Genomic DNA, 19,585 nt, shown 5'->3' on the forward strand with positions numbered 1-19,585 from the left:
AGAGAAGTTAGCTGAAGACACCATCCAGAAATAAAAAGTCGACGACAAAGCGAGCAAATCTCTTTCTCTAGCTTTGGTCTGTTTACGAAAACCTAGTCAATTCCCATTAAAAAGAGTCTTCCCGGATGACTACCCTGTTCACTTTTAAAGTTTTCCTTGGAATTCAGAGAAAATTCGGTTGCACGCCATTCCCACTATGTGGCACGGTAGTTTATGTGGGCACAGACTCTTCCAGGATGTGTCAGAAGTGGGGAGCAGTGCTTTAACTACATCCAGAGTCTGGAGAACAGCAGCGGTTGTGTCTGCCCTGCGTATGTCATGGAGCGTAAAGAAATACCGAGCTTGGCGATAGTCGCATTATGACACACCTCACTTTATTCTGATAATTAGTGTTTTTATTTCTGTAAACACATTTAACCGGAAGTATTGTATGTGTTTATACTTTCCAGTGAAACCCACATCTATAGTTACCATGCAGATCATAAGAAAAACGTTTTGACTTCCCATATTTGCCAGATTTTCATAAGGTACAAACAAGCGAGGCCCTCTTGAGGTTAATTTTGTATGATTCTAGATTTTTAGTTGGAAGATATAGTAAATGTCATTTTCTAGTCCTACTCTTAAAATTTGCTTGCACTGACATGTATGTAATGCTCTCAGGAGGCTGTCAGTCTCTTCTACAATAATCTGAGTTTTTTACGGACTGACACTGACTTTTGCAGAATAAATAAACATGCTTTTTCAATTTATTGAATAGGTACTATTCTAATGGCTTGAAAAATGCCATAATGTATTTTGGTCAGTGTTTCTGAATAATTAATCAATAGATTGGAGGGAAGGTACTTTCTGAGATGTCTCCAGTCAGCTGGCTGAGGACCCCGACCCGTATTTTAACCCCCGTAGCTCAGAGCTTTTGGGGGTGGAGCATCTTCAGAACCCGGACGCGAATCTCTTTGGTTTTGATGCTGTAGACCCCTGGGTTGAGCATTGGAGGTACCAGAAAGTGCAGGTAGGAGAGAAGCATGTATATCTGAGCTGGCAGCTTCTTTTTCCCAAAGCGGTGGATCATGGGAAGGCTGATGGGGGGTGTAAAATAGCAGCACAGCACACCTGCGGGAGACGCACGTGTTGGAGGCTTGGAGCCGCTCCGCGTTGGAGGCGATGCTCAATACTGTCTTCAAAATGGGCACATAGGAGAGAAGAATGAGGACAGCGTCCACGCCTAACGTAGAGGGCATCACAAAGAGCCCGAAGCCGCTGTTGCCCGTGTGCCGGCACGGGCCAGCCTTAGAGTGTCCGGGTGACCACAGTGAGAGTGAGACAGGGCGTTCACAGGCTGGAATCGCAGTCTTCCGAGGAGCGTGGGCAGCGGCAGGTGAAGGGCAGCACTACGGGGCACGATGGGCTGCCCGATGGCCCCCACGCATTTGGTGGTGAGGATGGTGGCAGAGCGCAAGGGCTCTCGGATGGCCACACAGCGGTCAAAAGCCATGGCCAGCAGCATGGCTGAGTCAGTTCCTGAGAAAGTGTGGATGAAGAAGAGCTGCAGAAAGCAGGTGGCCGCTGCCGCCTTCCTCTGGCCCAGGAGAAAGACAGCTGCCACGGAAGGCAGTGTCGAGGCGGAGAGGCCCAGGTCAGCCCCGAGAGCTTGGAGAGGAAGAGGGACGAGTGGAGGCTGGGCACCGACTGGACAGTGTGCGTTATGCTGATGTTGCCCAGCAAAGAGAGAACATAGGTGGAGCAGGCAGGAAGAGCTGTCCAGGCGTGAGCAGCCTCTAGGCCTGGGAGATCCGTCAGTGTGAAGAAGAAGCTGCTGGCATTATTGGTAGGAATCACCATCACCTCTAGCAAGAGGTTGCCCTTAAAACATACAAAGGTGGCAAACAGTGATTCTTTCACAGCATTTTCCCATCAGCTCATCACACGTGGCCCCCGTGGCCGATGCCTGCAGAGCAAGAACACTCGTTTCCTCTTCTTGCAGGGAGAAATCCTGTTCCTTTAGATGCTCCGAGTGTCTAGTGTGGCCGTCTCCCCTGGGTGGTCTGCCTTCATTTTCAGAAGCAAATCTAACCTTTTGGATATAGAAAATTCCTTCCTCGTGTGGAGATGTTCCGGGACTTACAGATGCAAAGGGAAACTCTTTGGAGAACACAGGGTCCGTGTGTGTAGTCTCATTAGTTTTTGCACCGTCACAGAAGGTTCTAAAGAAACCAAGATATGGATAATTGCACCTATTTCATGACTGCTTGGGAGCTAAGGAATAACATACAATAGGAATGTCAGTACTGACTCGGGTAGTTCCCGTCATGGCTCAGTGGTTAACGGATCCGACTAGGAACCATGAGGTTGCAGGTTCGATCTCTGGCCTTTCTCAGTGGGTTAAGGATCTGGTGTTGCCGTGAGCTGTGGTGTAGGTTGTAGACGTGGCTTGGATCCTGCCTTGCTGTGGCTTTGGCATAGGCCATTGGCTACAACTCCGATTAGACCCCTAGCCTGGGAATCTCCATATGCCGTGGGAGTGGCCCAAGAAATGGCAAAAGAAAAAAAAAAAAAAAAAAGAGAAAACAAAAGAAAAAAAAAAAACTGCCTCTGAACTCTTGCTGTATCTTTTGCTCTGAAAGGTGGCCAGGATATCAAAAGTAATATCTGTGGCAAAAAGACCCCAGGAAGGGTTTGAGCTTGATGTGTAAGTTTACTGGGTTTAAGCCCCGTTTCCATCCTAGTTACACCTCTCCAAAAGTATCTGAATAGGTGGCAAAGAAATGTGAGGGACTCTATAATATTTGTAGTTGGAAAAACAATGTATTCTCAATGCCATCACACATAGTAAATTGCTAGGTACTCAGTTTAAATAATATGATGACAAACCGTGTATAGCTGATGTCTTTGAGCCCACTGGTCAGCCAAGGGCACATCCATAGGTTAATTCATGGGGGCCCTGGCCATGGGACCGATGAAAGATCCCACCTGTGAGTCCGGATTCTGCTTTCCGTGACTCACCTTTAATAGGTACCTCAAGGGTGATTACTAAAGAAAGGAAGAAAGTGTGCAATCCGAGTACCTAGGGTTCAAAGATACTTTGTTCACATATATAAAGTTCACATTGAATGCTGGTTTTCTTTGTCAGCATCTTAGAGAAATTCTCTCAGCAGTGGAGAGCTCAGCAGTCATGTGTGTGGCAGCTCCGACCAGCTCGATAATCTTCGCTGTGTCTTAATTATTTTTCATGAACTAACTGTAATGCTGCCCTATAAAGTCATAAGGAACACCTGCAACCCCCATTCCACACGTTGACTCTTAGTCTAAGGAAACCTAAAGGAGAAATTCTGTGGAGCCTGAGCCATGGTGTCGGAACCAAAACTACTGTGATAGTTGAATAGCAAACAAACGTTGGTGGTGATCATGGGACAGGTTGTGGAGGAAGAAGAGCCACCTGTGAAAAAGGCGAAAAGCAGAGGCGGGCCTGTCGTGTTTGAGAACGGATGTGTAATGGCAAGAGGAAAGCTGGGGTTCTGCGTGGTATACCTGGGGGAGGTGTCCTTCTAGTAAAGATGCTCTGAATTGTGGTTACAGAGGGAGAAGGCAGATGATGAGCAGACTTTGTATCCATCAACCTGCAAGTTTTATTTCTGGGATGTTAATCACAGTACGTTTGTTTGGAGTTTTGTTTTCAGTTTTTCTTTCTTTCTTTTTCTTTTTTTGGTCATCCCTAAGCATATGGAGTTCCCAGGCCAGGGATCAGATCATGCGCAGTTGCAACCTAAGGCGCAGTTGCAAAGCCAGACCCTTAACCCACTGTGCCAGGCTGGGAATCAAACCTGCACCCCAGTGCTCCCCAGATGCCGCAGATCCCATTGCTCTGCAGTGGGAGCTCCCGTCACAGTATGTTTTTAATTGAAAGGAAAAGCACGACCCCCCAAATTACATTATACTGAAATTATCATACAATTAGAAAATTTATCATTGTTAATAAAAATAAGACAACTGACATTCGGCATTAATATTCAGCATATTCATAACACACTGGTATGAATAAAATAGATTCTCCAACATCCCTAAAAGGAAGGTGAAACTCCATGTCCCAGAAAACAATTCATTCTGTTGTGATATTTACTGAATTAAGGAAGTAGACTTTCCTGCGTTGCCTTTTGTGCATGTTGAAGTGTTCCAAGCCCTCACTTCGTGGCGGACTGGCTAGATTTTACCTGTGTGGAAACATTCCCGTCTGCATTCTTTCTGATAAAATGAGAAAGAACATAGTCTTAAAGGATTTTCCGATGTGAATACTAAGTACGGAGCAGCCGTACCCTTTGACACTCACCTACACACCGAGGAGAGACACACATTATGAAGTGTCTCCAAGTTTTTCACAAAGAAATGCTAAATGACGTGGAAGAGGATACCTCTGGACAAAGGCCAGGGCTTGTCACACAGCCAGTGCGTGCTTCTGTCTGGATCCCGTTTCCCTCGGCAGCGTCTTCTTTAACTGTCTCATCGTCATAAACTTAGTGGTACGACTTGTTGTTGAACATTGTCTGACGTGCAGAAGATAATAGAGGTTTGAATTTCCAAAGTCTTTTTTTCCTCAAAAATGTGCAACTTAATGCAAAGCATCACTATGTTGCCTGTGTGTCAGGTGGCTCTCTGGCCGTACAGATCTTTAAAGATGCTGAAGCTGCTTCAAAGCACTAAAGCCACACAAATGGAGTCCTGGAGTTTCTTGCACTGCCCTGAGAAATTCTGCATAAACTAAGTCCTATCAGTTCTTCAAAGCACAAATGCATATTAGCTACTATACTTTTAAGACCTCATAGCATAGATTCAATATCATCAGTCCTTTAAATTATTTCTTTTAAGGTAAGAACTCTACTTTGCTCTTCTTTCTAAGAGCTTCATTGGTAAATGTTTGGTGTTGCCTCTGTTACCAGGCAGTATGGAGACTGGAAATTGTATTTCCAGTTTTCCTTGCTTTCCTGCTTCCTTCCTTCTTTCTTTCCTTTCTCCTTTCTCTTCCTTTTCTTTCTTACATTAATATTTATCAGTTATCTAACATGTGTCTTACATAAGTGAAGTTTGGCTTGTAGTTGATCTTAAACTCTCAGGGCAGAATCGAGGGATTATTAAGTGAGCAAAGAGGGGCCTGGATTATTTCCCCAGACTCTAGAATCTGTCATGGAGAGGATGAGAGAGGCCGCCTATCCGTAGAGCGTGTCCAGCATGTCTCAGAAGCCCTCATGTTGGGTTTGCGGCCACACCTAAGATGGCCCATGACTTCTCCTGACGTCCATCCAAAGTTTATATAATAGTGTGATCTGCGCCAAGCTGGCTCAGCATGTTGAGATCACTCACCAGGGCCCAGGGCAGGAACACAGCCTCTGGATCGTGGTGCAGCCAGGGCCTTGTGAGGCTCCCCGCCTGGAGCTTGGTGCCAAGTGAGCAGGTTTATAGAGTCCTGCTTCTGACTCTCTCTGGAGGCTTAACTCCAATCCCTGGGGCACAGGGACTCAGAGAAGCATCAAGTGCGCATGTGCCAGGCAGAGTTGTCCATGGCTCATTTTTGTGGGTCTTTGCCGGCGCTCTAGGTGGAATATGACATACGTGTAGAACCCACGGCCAGTTCTGATTCAGGCTTCCTTTCCTCGTTTCCAGCCTCAGACCTTCTTAACTCTGTGGAGAGAGAAGGCATCAGATAGATCATAAACAAGGCCCCGGAAACACCTTGCCTCATACTCAGATCCCTAGGACGTACATGCCTTTATGTGGCCCAACTCTCCTTCCCCAAATCCAGAAGACTTTTTTTTCTTAAATTGTGAACATCTTAAGGGGTGAGAGTTGACTACCTAGAGCATTAAGTCCATAAGGGAAAATATGGACAGCTTTCCTCCAAGGTCAATTCATGTTGCACTGACGGCTCGTAGTGACAGTAACACACAGCTCTCTTTTCCCTCGTGGTGTCCCTTTTCCTCCTCTTCCCTCCTCAAAATGAGTTCTTTATTTTTACGGAGGAATGATTGCGAGGGTGGAAGAGGTTAAAAGGGATTCACTGGGAGCATCCGAAATGGACCAGGATTTGGTTCTGAAGCGGCGGAGAGAGTGACTAAGAGACAAGTCTTGGTCACGGTAGGTATGGAGCTGGACGGGAGTGGCCGGGGACCTTGAGGCAGGGATCAAACGGGCGTGAGGAAGGGGAGCCTTCTCAGGGGTAAGACAGCCACTGTCTACTTCCGTGACTCAGTAGCAGCACTCGGCCAGCTCGACACAAAGCTATGCTCACGGCTGAGATTTAATACAACAAAGGGCATTGTGCAGGAGCAGAAGAACAAAGACACACGTAGATCGAAGCTAGAGAGGTCACATCCATCTTCAAGGGTCACTCTAGCAGCAGACCTCGGAGACACGTGAGAAATGCTTCTCTCCAGGGCAGCCTCCTTGGGTTTTGGGATCCAGGGTTCTTAAAGGGAGCTGGTTGCATGGACTGTCACATGACCAGAATATGTAGCCCCCAAACCAGGCGACAGGTGTCTGTGATAAATTCTGTTTATCCTGTACATGCTCCCAACCTGATTCGTCTCGATCTGCTGCTTTGGGCATAGATGATGGTGCCATTACTCAGTAACTGTGTAAACACTCCCAGTTAGTTCTCAGTGTGGTCAGGGACCAGCCATTGGCCTGGCTGCAGAGATGAGCAAGAACCGATCAAAGCAGATCTGTCGCATCAGCTCTTTTCTTGTGGGGATCGTCTGTGCATTTTCGGGATAATGCCATGAACCCACTGTCACGGGTTAAAAATGTCTTCATTTGGCATGTGTGAAATGGAACTACCTTCTAATATGACATAAAATAACTCTACTCTTAGGTGACCAACTAGAACTGTGATTATCAAATCAAAACTAAATGGTCACTATTACGGGTCCTTTAATAATGAGAATATTTAAATAAGAGAGTACAGCAGAAACAGTTGTGATAATGTGCTGCAATCACATGGTGAAATAGGCAGGTCGTTCACCTCAGAGCATCGAATATATAATCAGAAAGGAACATCTTAAGCTAGAAAATTATCAAATAATAATAATTGTGAGCAAAGGCTAACCTGCAAATGAAGTGGAACAGTAGGAAAGTTTAAGTAATTATGCAACATGGTCATACTTACATATTTTTTTGGCCACACCTGTGGCCTATGGAAGTTGCCCAGCCAGGTGTCAAATCTGAGCGGAGCCGTAGCTGTCACCTGTGCCACAGCTGTGGCAACACTGGCTCCTTCACCCACTGTACCATAGTGGGAATTCCAGTTGTCCTTACATTTTGAAAGCTGTTTTTAGTTCTGTCTGGAGTTGTTTGAGAATGAAGAAGGGGAAGGCAAGAGCAGAACGGTTCAATAATCTCCTTAATTCTTAAGGTCTAAATTGAGACAGGAGTCAGGGGATTGATGGCAAATATCTAGAAAGTAAAATTTGCCGTAATAGTGGGTGATTGGAAATTGTGGGTAAGGCAGAGCGAGGACCGTCCCGGGCACAGTTCCTGTATTTTGGCTGCAGCGAGGACGTGAATAGAGTTGCCATTCCCATGAAGGGAGACCTCCAAAGTGGGAGCAGGAGGAAGGAGCGGTTGAGGATGGAGCAAAGGACAGTAGATTCCATTCGGGTCTTGTTGGGTGTAAGATTTCCCTGTAGCGGACACAGGGAATCAACTAGGAGTGGGGTGTGAACCTGTCTGGAGTCCGGGAGAGGATGAGTTGGGGATTGAGGGGGGCAGTGTCTGCATTCGGGGGGGGGGGGCAGAAAATGCAGTGAGAGAGATGATCCAGGGAGACCAGAGAATCACCAGAATGGAGAGTTACTGGAGAAGCCGACAAAGCACAGATCTCTCCCGACAAGGGAGCAGTCAGCAGCGTCTAATACTGACCAGGGGTCCACTGATGAGGAAACTGGATTCGAAACAGGTTATTTCATTTGGTCACTTAGAGTTCGTCAGTGACCTTTGCCCAAGCAATTTCAGTGGGGTGCTAGAGACACAATTTGATTGTAAAAGGAGCTGAAAAGAAAATGATTTTTTGGTTTAGATATAAGTAAACTATGTTGTTTAAGGATGAACCTGAAATAATCAAAAGAAAAACAGTGAACTGAACACTTTTATCAGACAGTCAGAATACTGGGATAATGTGGTGGCAGTGGTGAGGTTACGTTCAGGAAAGGCTGCAGAGGAAACTTGAATGGTAATAATTTATTATTTCTTTACTTAGGCGATATTTACACGGAAGTTCATTTTACAAAAATGTGTCAGATTGCACATTTCTTCCCATGCCGTTTTCTGTATGTGTTTTATAGTCCACTGTGATGTATTTTAAAATGATTTGACAAGAGAAAAACCAAGACCATTTGTACACATTATTTTTAAGGGGCTTACCTATGAGCCAAAGGGGAAGTTAGATTACCTGGTGATGGCCGTGTGATTCATCAAATTTTATCGGAGAAAGAGAGGGTCTTAACTATGTTTTAAACTGTTGCAGAGCAGCTGGTGTGAAAGGAGTCTCTGGAGGGAACTGTTTCTAGTTCCGGAAGTATAGCAGGTTCACGTTCGGTGAGGAAGTCGTATTAATTTCCCGTTGCTGCCAGAACAAATCCCTGCAGCCTCCTGGCGTAGAGCAACACAGTATTGTTGGCTCACAGTTCTGGAGAGTAAACCTCCACAGTGAATCTCACTGGGCTGAAGTCAAGGTTCCCGCAGGACAAGCTCTTTCTGGAGGACATGGAGAAGAATGTGCTGTCTGGCCTTTTTCAGGTTCTAGGGAGAATTTGCATTACCCGGCTCGTGGCCTCATTCTTCTGCCTTCAAAACGATATGGTATCTTCTCTTCTCTCTGACATCCAGCCTCCCTCGTACGAGAACCCTGTGATGAGGTCGAGTCCGATTCGAGAATTCAGGGTTATCTCCCCACCCCAAGATCCTTAACTCGATCCTTTTGCCTTGTAAGGTAACATGCCATTCACAGGTTAAGGCGTGTCATGGGCCGGGATTCAGACCACCAGGGGAACCTTAGAGAGAGGACACGACTTTGGTTGAAACAGCGGAATATAAGTCAAAGGCATTTTCTGCCGCTGTGTGAGAAGGAAAGCCAGAGAATCCGAGTAGGGTCTTGGTTTTGCAGAAAGAGTAGGTACCATGAAAATAGTCCAGGAGGCCTCGCGCAGAGCTGGGTCCGAGGATGTTAAGAAGATGGGAAAAATGTGTAGAGTCCTCTGCTGGCCATTAGTGGTACTGCAAAGCAGGAGGCAGGGTTGACTGGAGGGATTCCTCTCTGGAGAGCTTTCTAACCCCAGAGGAATGTTGGCAACAGTGAAAATGAAAATATTTAAGGTGCCTGTAACAATACGGGTAAATGTCATATATTCGTGAAAACACTTTAGTGGCTTTTTGGAAAGCATTTTAAACAATGTTATATGGCATATTTATGCCTATTATGTATGCCTATGCATATGCTTGTTCTGTATACATATACATGAAATATTTTGATGAAAGAGGGAGGGAGAAATAAACAACAAGCTCAAATTTGTGTGGTTACTGTAGGGAACTGAGTTTGAGATCTGTGATTCGGCAAGAAATCTTTTCCTTTGTTGTAACTTGTTTTAGTTAAAATACTTGGACTCAGTTGTGGCAAAATGTTATAATTCAGTAGAACTGAGTAGAGAAAGACATGTGGGTTTGTTTTATTATCTCCATCTTTTGGATGCTTGAAATATTTTCTAATACTAACAATAATAGTAATATATGAATTAAAGGGACTGGGGGAGTTCCTTGGTGGCTCAGCGGGTTAAGGATCTGGGGTTGTCCCTGCTGTGGCATCTGTTCAACCCCTAGCCTAGGACCTCCTGCATGCTGTGGGCATGGCCAAGGAGAAGGAAAAAAAGAATTGCATGGAGGGTGAAACTGAACATCTCAGAGAATATTAAAATAAACTCATTCAAAATAAGTATAGTTTGATCTTTGAACATGGGAGGTTACAGTTTTCTCCTTTGATATTGGAAGGATTCGATGGCATGTGTAGCTCTAGATTCTTTTATGTTGTGAAAGTGAAGGTTGTGAACATTTGAAATGGCAACGCTTGATGATCAAAAATAGCCATGGAGAGCTTAACCATTTATAATAGGCACCTATAGACCAAATCAATGAAAGATCATTAATTTTTAGTTATTGTACTATAAAAAATCTAGTGTTATTCTTAATTAGAATTCAAAAGTACAGGTAGTATGGGTAGAAGATATGAAGATATTTAAATTTATTCCAAAGTTAAGTTGAAAGTGAAAAGTGCAGGAGTTCCTGCTGTGGCACAGTGGAAACGAGTCCGTCTAGGAACCATGAAGTTGCAGGTTTGATCCCTGGCCTCGCTCAGTGGGTTAAGGGTCCGGCGTTGCCGTGAGCTGTGGTGTAGATTGCAGATGCGGCTTGGATCTGGCGTTGCTGTGGCTGTGGTGTAGGCTGGCAGCTGTAGCTCTGATTAGACCCCTAGCCTGGGAACCTCCTTATGCCGCAGGTGTGGTCCTAAAAAGTGGGGAAAAAATAAAGTTGAAAAGTATAAAACCCAAGAAAGAATTAATACTGATGGAGCTTTTTCTAGAGTATGTGCTTCCACAGCAAATATGAAAGGCAGTGAAATAACGAATGCTGGTTGTCATAGACTTAGACAAGGTCGGGTTTGAAGGACTCTGACCAGAGATCTCAAAGCCAAAGTCCAGATGCTGTGAGGTCAAGGAAGAGCATGCTTAAAGGTAGAATGCCATGCTGCAGATTGGCACGTTGGATTTATCCATTATACTTTATTTTCTAAATGGCAATTTTTAGAGTCTGGCAGTAGCATGTTGGTATACGAAATCATTGACATTTTCTGGTTCTATAGGACTTTTTTTTTTTTTTTTTTTTTTTTTTTTTGGTCTTTTTCTAGGACCACACCCATGGCATATGGAGGTTCCCAGGCTAGGGGTCAAATCAGAGCTGTAGCCACCGGCCTACACCACAGCCACAGCAACTCAGGATCCAAGCCATACCTGCAACCTACACCACAGCTCACAGCAACGCTGGATCCTTAACCCACTGAGCAAGGCCAGGGATCGAACCTGCAACCTCATGGTTCCTAGTTGGATTTTTTAACCACTGAGCCACGCCAGGACCTCCTGGTTCTATAGATCTTTTCAACAGCAATGTTAGATATTCATTTGTTTATTTCCTTTGTATTTTCCCTACTTCAACATTAAGAAAAAATCATATGAAGGCAAGAACTTTAATTCACAGTGTATCCCTAGTTCTTCAAAAAGTCAAGGATGAAATAGATGTTTAGTAAAGAGCTATCATCCTATCAAGGGAGATACATCTGATGATAACAACAAATATTTGACTCACTCTGTCCAAGAGGAAACATAAATCTTCAAATTTCTCTGACTGAAATATATGAACCACTGGACTAAAAAATAATGAGAGGAGTTCCTGCTGTCACTCAGCGGGTGAAGGACCCACTATTGTCTCTGTAAGGATTCAGGTTTGATCCTGGCCTCACTCAGTGGATTAAATCTGGCATTGCCACAAGCTGCTGTGTATTTAGGTCACGGATGCAGCTCAGATGTGGTGTTGGAGTGGCTGTGGCCAATGCCAGCAGGTGCAGCCCTGATTCAGGCTCTAGTCTGAGAACGTCCATATTCCACAGATGCCCATAAAGAGAAAACAAAGAGAAGAAAAGAAATAGTGAGAATAGTGCCTTGTTTCACATTTTTAGTTTAATAAATAATGTTTCCTGTTTGGCATATATTCATTCAAATCATAGACTAGAAGTGGTTTTAAAGCTTATCCACCTTAATATCCCGCGTGCTTCAGAAGAGTCAGTGGTCCCACCGTCTTTGCAGGCATTTGGAATATTAGCAGGCTCTTTGGTTCATGAGGCATTTTTCTGTTTGTCTGTGCTCATTCCCATACTGAATGTGACTTGAGATCCTCCTGGTCCTTTTTTGAGGAAGAGTTTCAGAATTCTCTCTCGTATCTGCTTGGTTTTCACCACGTACACGATGGGGTTCATCACGGGAGGGATGAGGAAATGCATGTTGGCCATGGTGACATAGATGTGCCAGGGGCGTCTGGGGCCAAAGCGATGCAGAAGAGACAGGCAGATCATGGGCGTGAGAAAGAGGGTCACGGCAGAGAGGTGCGAGACACAGGTGCTGAGCGCCTTGAGGCGGCCACCGTGGGAGGCGAGGCTCAGGACAGTCTTCAGAATCAGGACGTATGAAATGAGAATGAGAAAAAAATCAAGTCCCATGGTGGAGAGGACCACGCACAGTCCCAAGATGCTGTTGACCCTGGTGTTGGAGCAGGAGAGCTTGATGATGTCCGGATGCAGGCAGTAGGAATGAGATAGCACATTGGAGCGACAGAAGCACAGCCTCCTGAGGAGGATCGGGAGGGGCACCTGCACAGTCAGGGTTCGCGCAGTGATCGCCAAGCCTATCCTGGCAATTACGCCGTTGGTGAGGATGGAAGAATAGCGTAACGGGTGAGAAATGGCCACGTAGCGGTCAAAGGCCATCGCCAGGATGACCCCAGACTCCAGATCCTGGAACGTGTGGATGAAAAACATTTGGGCGAAGCAAGCCGAGAACGTGAGCTCTCGCGCATCCAGCCAGAAGATCCCCAGCATTGTAGGGAAGGTGAAGAGGGACAGACCCAGATCCGAGGCAGCGAGCATGGCCAGGAGGAGGTACATAGGCACATGGAGGGGGTGTTCCTTCCAGATAACTGCCATGATGGTCGTGTTGCCCACCAGGGTAACCAAGAACATGGCACAGAAAGGTATGGAGATCCAGGTGTGCACGGCCTCCAGCCCAGGTGTGCCTGTCACCAGGAAGGTGGAAATGACAGAGTCATTGCTGCTGATGGGAAACATGATGCCAGGGCCGCATGCCTTTCCTAGAGCAAAAGGAGATGTTAATTTTTTTTTCTTTTGTTTTTTTAGGCCCACACCCAGGGCATATGGAGGTTCCCAGGCTAAGAGCTGAATTGGAGCTACAACTGCTGGCCTACACCACAGCTCAGGGCAATGCCAGATCCTTAACCCACTGAGCGAGGCCAGGGATGGAACCTGCGTCCGTCCTTGTGGATACGAGTCAGGTTCATTTCTGCTGAGCCACCACGGGAACTCCAGAGATGCTAAATTTGACCTGAGCTTTTAGTTGGCTATTCATAGACTTCTTATTTTAGGCGGACCTTAGAGGGTGTCTAATATGAGAATACATACGCCGTTTCCCAATATTGAGCATCTAAGCCTTAGGACTAGAACAAAACCGTCTTTTTTTTGATCAATTTCCTCAGATATTGTAATTTATTGAAGAAAAAATGAGAAAAAATACTTGATATGGCCATTTGCTATGGTAGTTTTAAATGTTCAGCCAAAAATAGTGTGGTGTAAATAAACTTCCTTTAAAAATGCATGCAAAATCATTCTTGCAATTATAGTTACAATAGTATATCATTCGAGAGTATTTCTTACTGCCTTAGACAATAGTGGCGTGCATTAGACAGTACTACTCAAACCGAAGTTAATGGACCCTTTCTGTATGCTGCTTTTTTCTGCAGTGAGATCAGTGTAGAAATTTAAAATGAATATTGGAAACTTTTGCATTAATTTGATGTAATAATCATGCTTCTTGAATTTAATAGTAATTATTATCTTTAATGCACAATAATAAGATTATTATTGTATTTTGGATGTATTTTTCATTTTTCCAAAATATCATTTTAATCATATTTTCTAAAACATTGCATTGTGATTGAAAGTTTCAAAAGCAATCCTGCACTATGTAGTTTATGAATCACTGTTACCCAATAATTCCTTGTAAAAATATAAACATTATTTTTCATCACTTGAACATGAAAAAAAAGACAATTTATTTATATTTGCTTAAAAAAGCTAAAATATTTAACAGACTTTATTTTTTAAATCATATTCATCTATTTTTCAGTAGAGGTCTAAATTTTTAAAATTTTTTTAAGATCTAAGGGCATTTTACATAGCGACTATAAATTCGTTAACAAGTAGTCTGTTTTAGTAATAATAACAGATATTATGCAGTGCCTATTTTAATTGCTCTAATTCAATAGGAGTATGCTTATTTATCAAAAAAATTCAACGTCAGTTATTTTTCCTATATGCCTGGTCTTAAACTTAATATTGCAGCAGTGGTCTAATAGAGTACGATTAGCAGTATTTACTGATGGGGCGAGACGTCTGTTTAACGTTCAAACACAGTATCCTTATGTCAGAGATGAGACTGTTTTCATGGTCTGTGTCGCTCAAACTCATTTATCCAGAAAGAGTCAGTTGTGGGCGCTGAGTCTCTTTCCCGCAGAGAACAAAGTACACTTTGTTCTGAGTCCATCACTCACCGTATTCTGCGTTTTTGAAACTAAATGGGCACTGCACACATACTCTTCCTCCCCACAAATGATGAGCCTTACAAATATTTGCATATGCAAATTGTCGCCCTTCTCACCGGCTCCCACTCGCTAATGTCATTCTTCCTATGGGTGCTGGGCCCCTGTTGAGATGCGCTCTCCCCACCTTCATTCCCTGGCTGGAGCATGCAGACCTTGACTGTGTGGCATGAATACTTCCCAGCTGCCCCTGTTCTAATTTCCCTACAAATCTAATCTTTGCTGAGGGTAAGGTTCTTAGAAAAAAGAAACAAAACAAAACAAATTTTTTTTTAAAGTTTCACTGCCTTTTCCTGTATCGAGGGCGAGAGACAAGGATTCTGTCCGAGGTTTCCACTCGGCAGGATCGTCAGTTCTTCAGAACCTCCTGGGTCAGTGTGGATGAGACTTTCAGAAGTAAGAAGAAGGCATCAAATGCAATGTTACACATTCTCTTTTAAAAGAAAGTTGGAATTAGTGTCAGAAGCTGTATCGGCTTTTAAAAAAAAAAATCTTGAATTTTGTTGTAAAAAAGTAGAGAAGGTGAGAGAAGGACTAGGAAGCTCACTCTTTGTTGGAGAAGAGAGGACTCTGCTCATGCAAATCAGCGCGGCTGCAAGAGCTAAGGGTCTGGCGTCAGATATCGTCGCAAGTCCTTTTCTCATCCACGGGTTTTTCGAAATGTCCAGAATCTGCATTCTAGTCACCAAGGGAGACCCTGTCAAGGGATGGGGCTGAACACCCGTCAGTGACCACACGGCCGTGAGACCGCTTCTCCTGTCAGGAGCACACTCAGTCTCCTTGCCTTTGGCTCAGTAGCCCTGTCCCAACAGCTCAGGTTCTTGACAGAAACAAATCAGACAGAAAGAAATGCATCCAGACCTCCGTAATTCCTGTGCTATGGGCTAGAGGTTCTCTACTCGCCAATGTACCCGAAATACCTTTACTCTTAGTGGGTTTTTTTTTTTCCAATCTGGGTAAACACTGTCTTCCCTCTTACCTGACATCTCAGGGCAGAGGGGCTGCTAACCTGCTGCAGGGGCAGCTGTCTCTTTCCACGTTCAAAATCAAGAATTCCTGGGACCTGGTTCGAGCTTGTTATTATTGATGCAGCTGTCTCTTAAGGACAGTGATCTCCTGGGAGGATCCACTGTGTATTCGGAGTCTACCGTTTATTGCTCCACGGTATCCTCCACACTGGCCCAAGTATTCGATGGTTTCTGAAGCACGTAAGTTGGAAATCACTCGTTAAATTTAGTATCCTCCCAGGCCCCTCTGAAGTTGTTGCTAAATGCCGCATCTCCATTTGGGAGTTGCTCACTCTCTTCTAGCCTGTATTTTGGGCTTCTCAAAAGTCAACTGCATCACAGACATCTGTTTGAACTCTCCTATTGTTCATTCATATTATATGTTTCAAGATAGGAGACAATCAAGTATAGTTAAAAAATTACCTTTGAATTCTCAAGGACCAACTATGTATGTTTTCTGTCATTATCCCACATCCTACCCGTACACACACCACACACTTTGCACAAACATGTAACTGAGTATCAAGGGGCTCTTTTTGTTCATGAAGTTTAAAATTAAACGATAGACATGGTGTTTCAGGCTGGCAAAATCCACAGATGCAATAACATTCAGAAGAGGGGTCACATTTCCATGAATTCAGCTGGGACATTGTAATTACAGTAGCAGCTGCTTGTCAGGATGAGTCCTACTTGAGAATTTAAATAAGTGTCTTTTATTGCTTATTTTTTTACAAGTGTAGTGGAGGTTCCCCTCACATCATCAACCTAACACATTATTGTTATATTTGAATAAGCAAAAAATAAACTAATGTAATCGCCCCACGTCCGAGAATTCACGTGGACAATCTGGGGTCAAAGGTCCTTTATGATCCAGAGCACTTCCTCTCTCAAAATACACATCAGAACAATTTTGAAGTTATACTTAGGATGTGTCAGAACTTTATGGGTAAAGCGTTTCCTCCCTGATTGCAAAGTGCTGATGTTTTCTCTTCCAGGGAGGAGAAGCAATCCTAAAGAAATCACTCCAGGGAAAATATAGGTTGATCAGTGATAGTGATCGGTTCTTCCCAAGCTGAGGCTTTCTGTCTCCATAATAATACTGTGGGACTGAAGCCACCAATGTGTGTAAAATAAAGTAGCTGAGAGGAACACACTGGCTTCAAGGAGAAGTAGCTTGTCATCTTTCAGGGTGTTTTGGTCATTGCTTTTTGTTTAATTGAAGGTAGCCGTATTGAAATGTGCATTGTATTAAAAAATCTCAACTTACTGTATTTTGTTTGTGATTTAGATGAAAATAAATAGTTAGTTTCCTTTCTACTCAAAGTCATTGAGGACCCATGACCTTGGGAAAAAGTATAAGTTAAACAAAGAATTGGAAACAAGATGAAAATATTCCCATACAAGTGATTCCTAAAATGTGAGGATAGCTTTTTAGCTGAGGTGTTCAGATTGATAGAGTTTGATCACCTCCAGAAAAAGGAGTCTTTCTCATTCTTACTTTTTATTCTTCTGTTAATTTATCAGATCTATCAAGGCCTAGCACAGAGGACATTAAATGTCAAACTGACCCTTTCAAACCCAGGAATACGCTATTCAGAATATACACTGAACAACTGTGTGAACTGATGTGGCTTTGAGTACTTGAGACATAGCAGTGGCCATGACTGTGTAGAGGAGCATCACAGGATTGACCATAAATCTAACCTCCAGGAGCCATTGAGAAGGACTAAAAGCGTATATACTTCAGAGTTGGATGAGGCAACCTCCACTGTCCACCTCCAGCTTTACTAAATGGAGCAGTCCCCGTTTCTCTCAGTGAGACGATGAACAGAGCTGAGCACACCCAGATCCACAGAGATTGTGTACAGTGAACTGAGGGTACTTGTGTCAGCTTTCGTATGTGTGCAAGAAAATTCTTGCTCAAGAAGATAAAGTTATCACGCAATGCATACCATTACCATTTGTTTCATTAACTTCTTGAAAATAAATGTATTCAAATACTTAATATATTCTTCCGGGCAAGTGAAAATTAGTTGAGAATAATGGATTGCTCACATGGAAAAACAGCTTAGGGCACTTGGACCACAGCTAGTTCATCCAAGCAGCCTTCACCTCATGTAGCATGTCGTCTCCACCAAATCTAAGCTATTGTGCCAGAAGTTTATCCAGGTTTGCTGTGGCTGTGGTGTAGATTGGCTGAGTAGCAAAGGTATTGAGAAAACGTATGATATGAAAATATATTTAATATTATTAGTCATTAAGGAGATGCAAATTAAAACATAGGCTCCCACTCAGCTTTTAGGGCAAATAAAACCTCGAAAGAAAATCTCAAAAGAATTTGGAACAGTTCTCATGCATTTGTATTGACGGTGAGAATGAATAATAGTATCTGAGACATGGCCTCCCTACTCATAGATATTTAACCAACTAAAATAAAATCATGTCCATTGATACACCTGCTACCCAATTATTCGTTAGTGCCCAAACCTCAAAACCACAAATATCCATCAAACGGTGAATGAATAAACAAGTCATGGTGGACTATTATATCACTTGATAGAAAAAAAAAAAAATCAGTGAATGTCCTACACATGCAACAACACGGATGAATCTTAAGATTATAATATTAACCAGAAAAAAATGTAATAGCTGTATCCCGTATAATTCCATTTTTATGACATTCTGAAAACACTAACACCATAGAGGCAGAAATAATAGAAGTTATTTCCAAGGCCTGGAGTCAGTGGGGGGAAAGGGGTGCGTCAAAGCTGCCTGCTGGGCATTTGAGAGGTGATTGAAACAGGCATGACTGAACCTAGTGATGTATGGTTAAAGCATACGTATTTGTTAAGGGCCAGAACCGGGACCCTTCAAAGGCTGAGATTTACCACATTTAAATTATATCGCAATAAACTGCTTTCAAAAAACGACAATAGCGATGAGTTTTACCATGCAGTATTCCCAGGGTAATCATTTAAGATGATTTTGTCATGGAGTTTCCATTGGGGCTCAGTGGTTAACGAATCCGATTAGGAACCATGAGGTTGTGTGTTCGATCCCTGGCCTTGCTCAGGGGGTTAAGGATCTGGCGTTGCCGTGAGCTGTGGTGTAGGTCACAGACAAGGCTCAGATCTGGCGTTGCTGTGGCTCTGGTGTAGGTCACAGACGTGACTTGGATCCTTTGTTGCTGTGACTGTGGTGTAGGCTGGTGGTACAGCTCCGATTAGACCCCTAGCTTGGGAACCTCCATATGCTGTGGGTGCGGCCCAAGAAAAGACCAAAAAAAAAAAAAAAAAGATGATGTTGTCGCAATGGAGGCAGAATCAGGACAGGATGTAAAAATATAAAATGGTTTTGAGGGGTCCTGTGAATGGGGTCCTGGTTTATGAGTGAGGATTTAATAATGTTCCCCATCGAGTACCTACGTGGACTCATTTCCTGAAAAACAATTGACTTGCCTCTGTTTTATCCTCTCAAAGTATCCATTCAATTTTTTAAAAGTCCTGGTGAGGCAATGTACAAAAGAAAGGTACAAATTTCCAAAATATAAAGATAATAATCAACACAGCAATATAAATTAAGGAAATAATAAGGTACTTTCTTCAGTCCAGCATGTTTGGGAATTTAAGAGATTGACAAGTGTAAAATAGAAGCTTGCAAATCTTTATACTTCTGCGTTTTAAAATTTATTTAACATTTTTAAAAGGAAGCTTGACAAGGCTTAAATACATAAAATGGATATACTTTGGTCTAGCAACTTAACGTGAGCCTTGTCCCCTATAGAAATGTACAAAAAAATACACAAAAGTATGTGTCCCAAGGTAGCATCAGTATTTATACTGGTGAAGTAGAAACAATTTAAATTCAGATATAGTTAAAGCATTGCATTACATTGGTATTATGCAGTATTAAGTATCTTTTTAAAACATGGACATTTTTATACTCTCAGGAGATATGCCTTTGATACATTCTTGAGAGAGAAAAACAGGTGTACAGGGCCACTGTCTGATGTCCTATACTAAATCGCTTTAATTATCTCTTCAGAAAGATAACTCTAGACAGGTTTGTTAGCTCTGGGGAAAAGAATTGGTGTCTTTGCCCCAAAATGA

At 43.3% G+C, this 19,585-nt stretch overlaps 2 protein-coding genes and 1 pseudogene across 2 annotated transcripts in view; 1 reads left to right on the forward strand and 2 right to left on the reverse strand.

The window, feature by feature from the left end:
- LOC110258217 (olfactory receptor 51G2-like) overlaps window positions 1-19,585 on the forward strand; it is a 96,972-nt gene that overhangs the window by 68,053 nt on the left and 9,334 nt on the right. The gene's annotated exons all lie outside the window — the stretch shown is intronic.
- On the reverse strand, window positions 905-1,839 carry LOC146399679 (olfactory receptor 51G2-like; annotated as a pseudogene).
- LOC100516685 (olfactory receptor 51G2-like) lies at window positions 11,918-12,922 on the reverse strand. The gene has a single exon (XM_003129516.3). The coding sequence runs from the start codon at window positions 12,920-12,922 to the stop codon at window positions 11,918-11,920; it is 1,005 nt and encodes a 334-aa protein (XP_003129564.3).

Source organism: Sus scrofa, chromosome 9 (assembly GCF_054392235.1).
Source record: "Sus scrofa isolate SSC_HxYL_T2T_F1_AM1 chromosome 9, Sscrofa_HxYL_maternal_Yorkshire_Landrace_v2.0, whole genome shotgun sequence".
Classification (NCBI taxonomy): Eukaryota; Metazoa; Chordata; class Mammalia; order Artiodactyla; family Suidae; genus Sus; species Sus scrofa.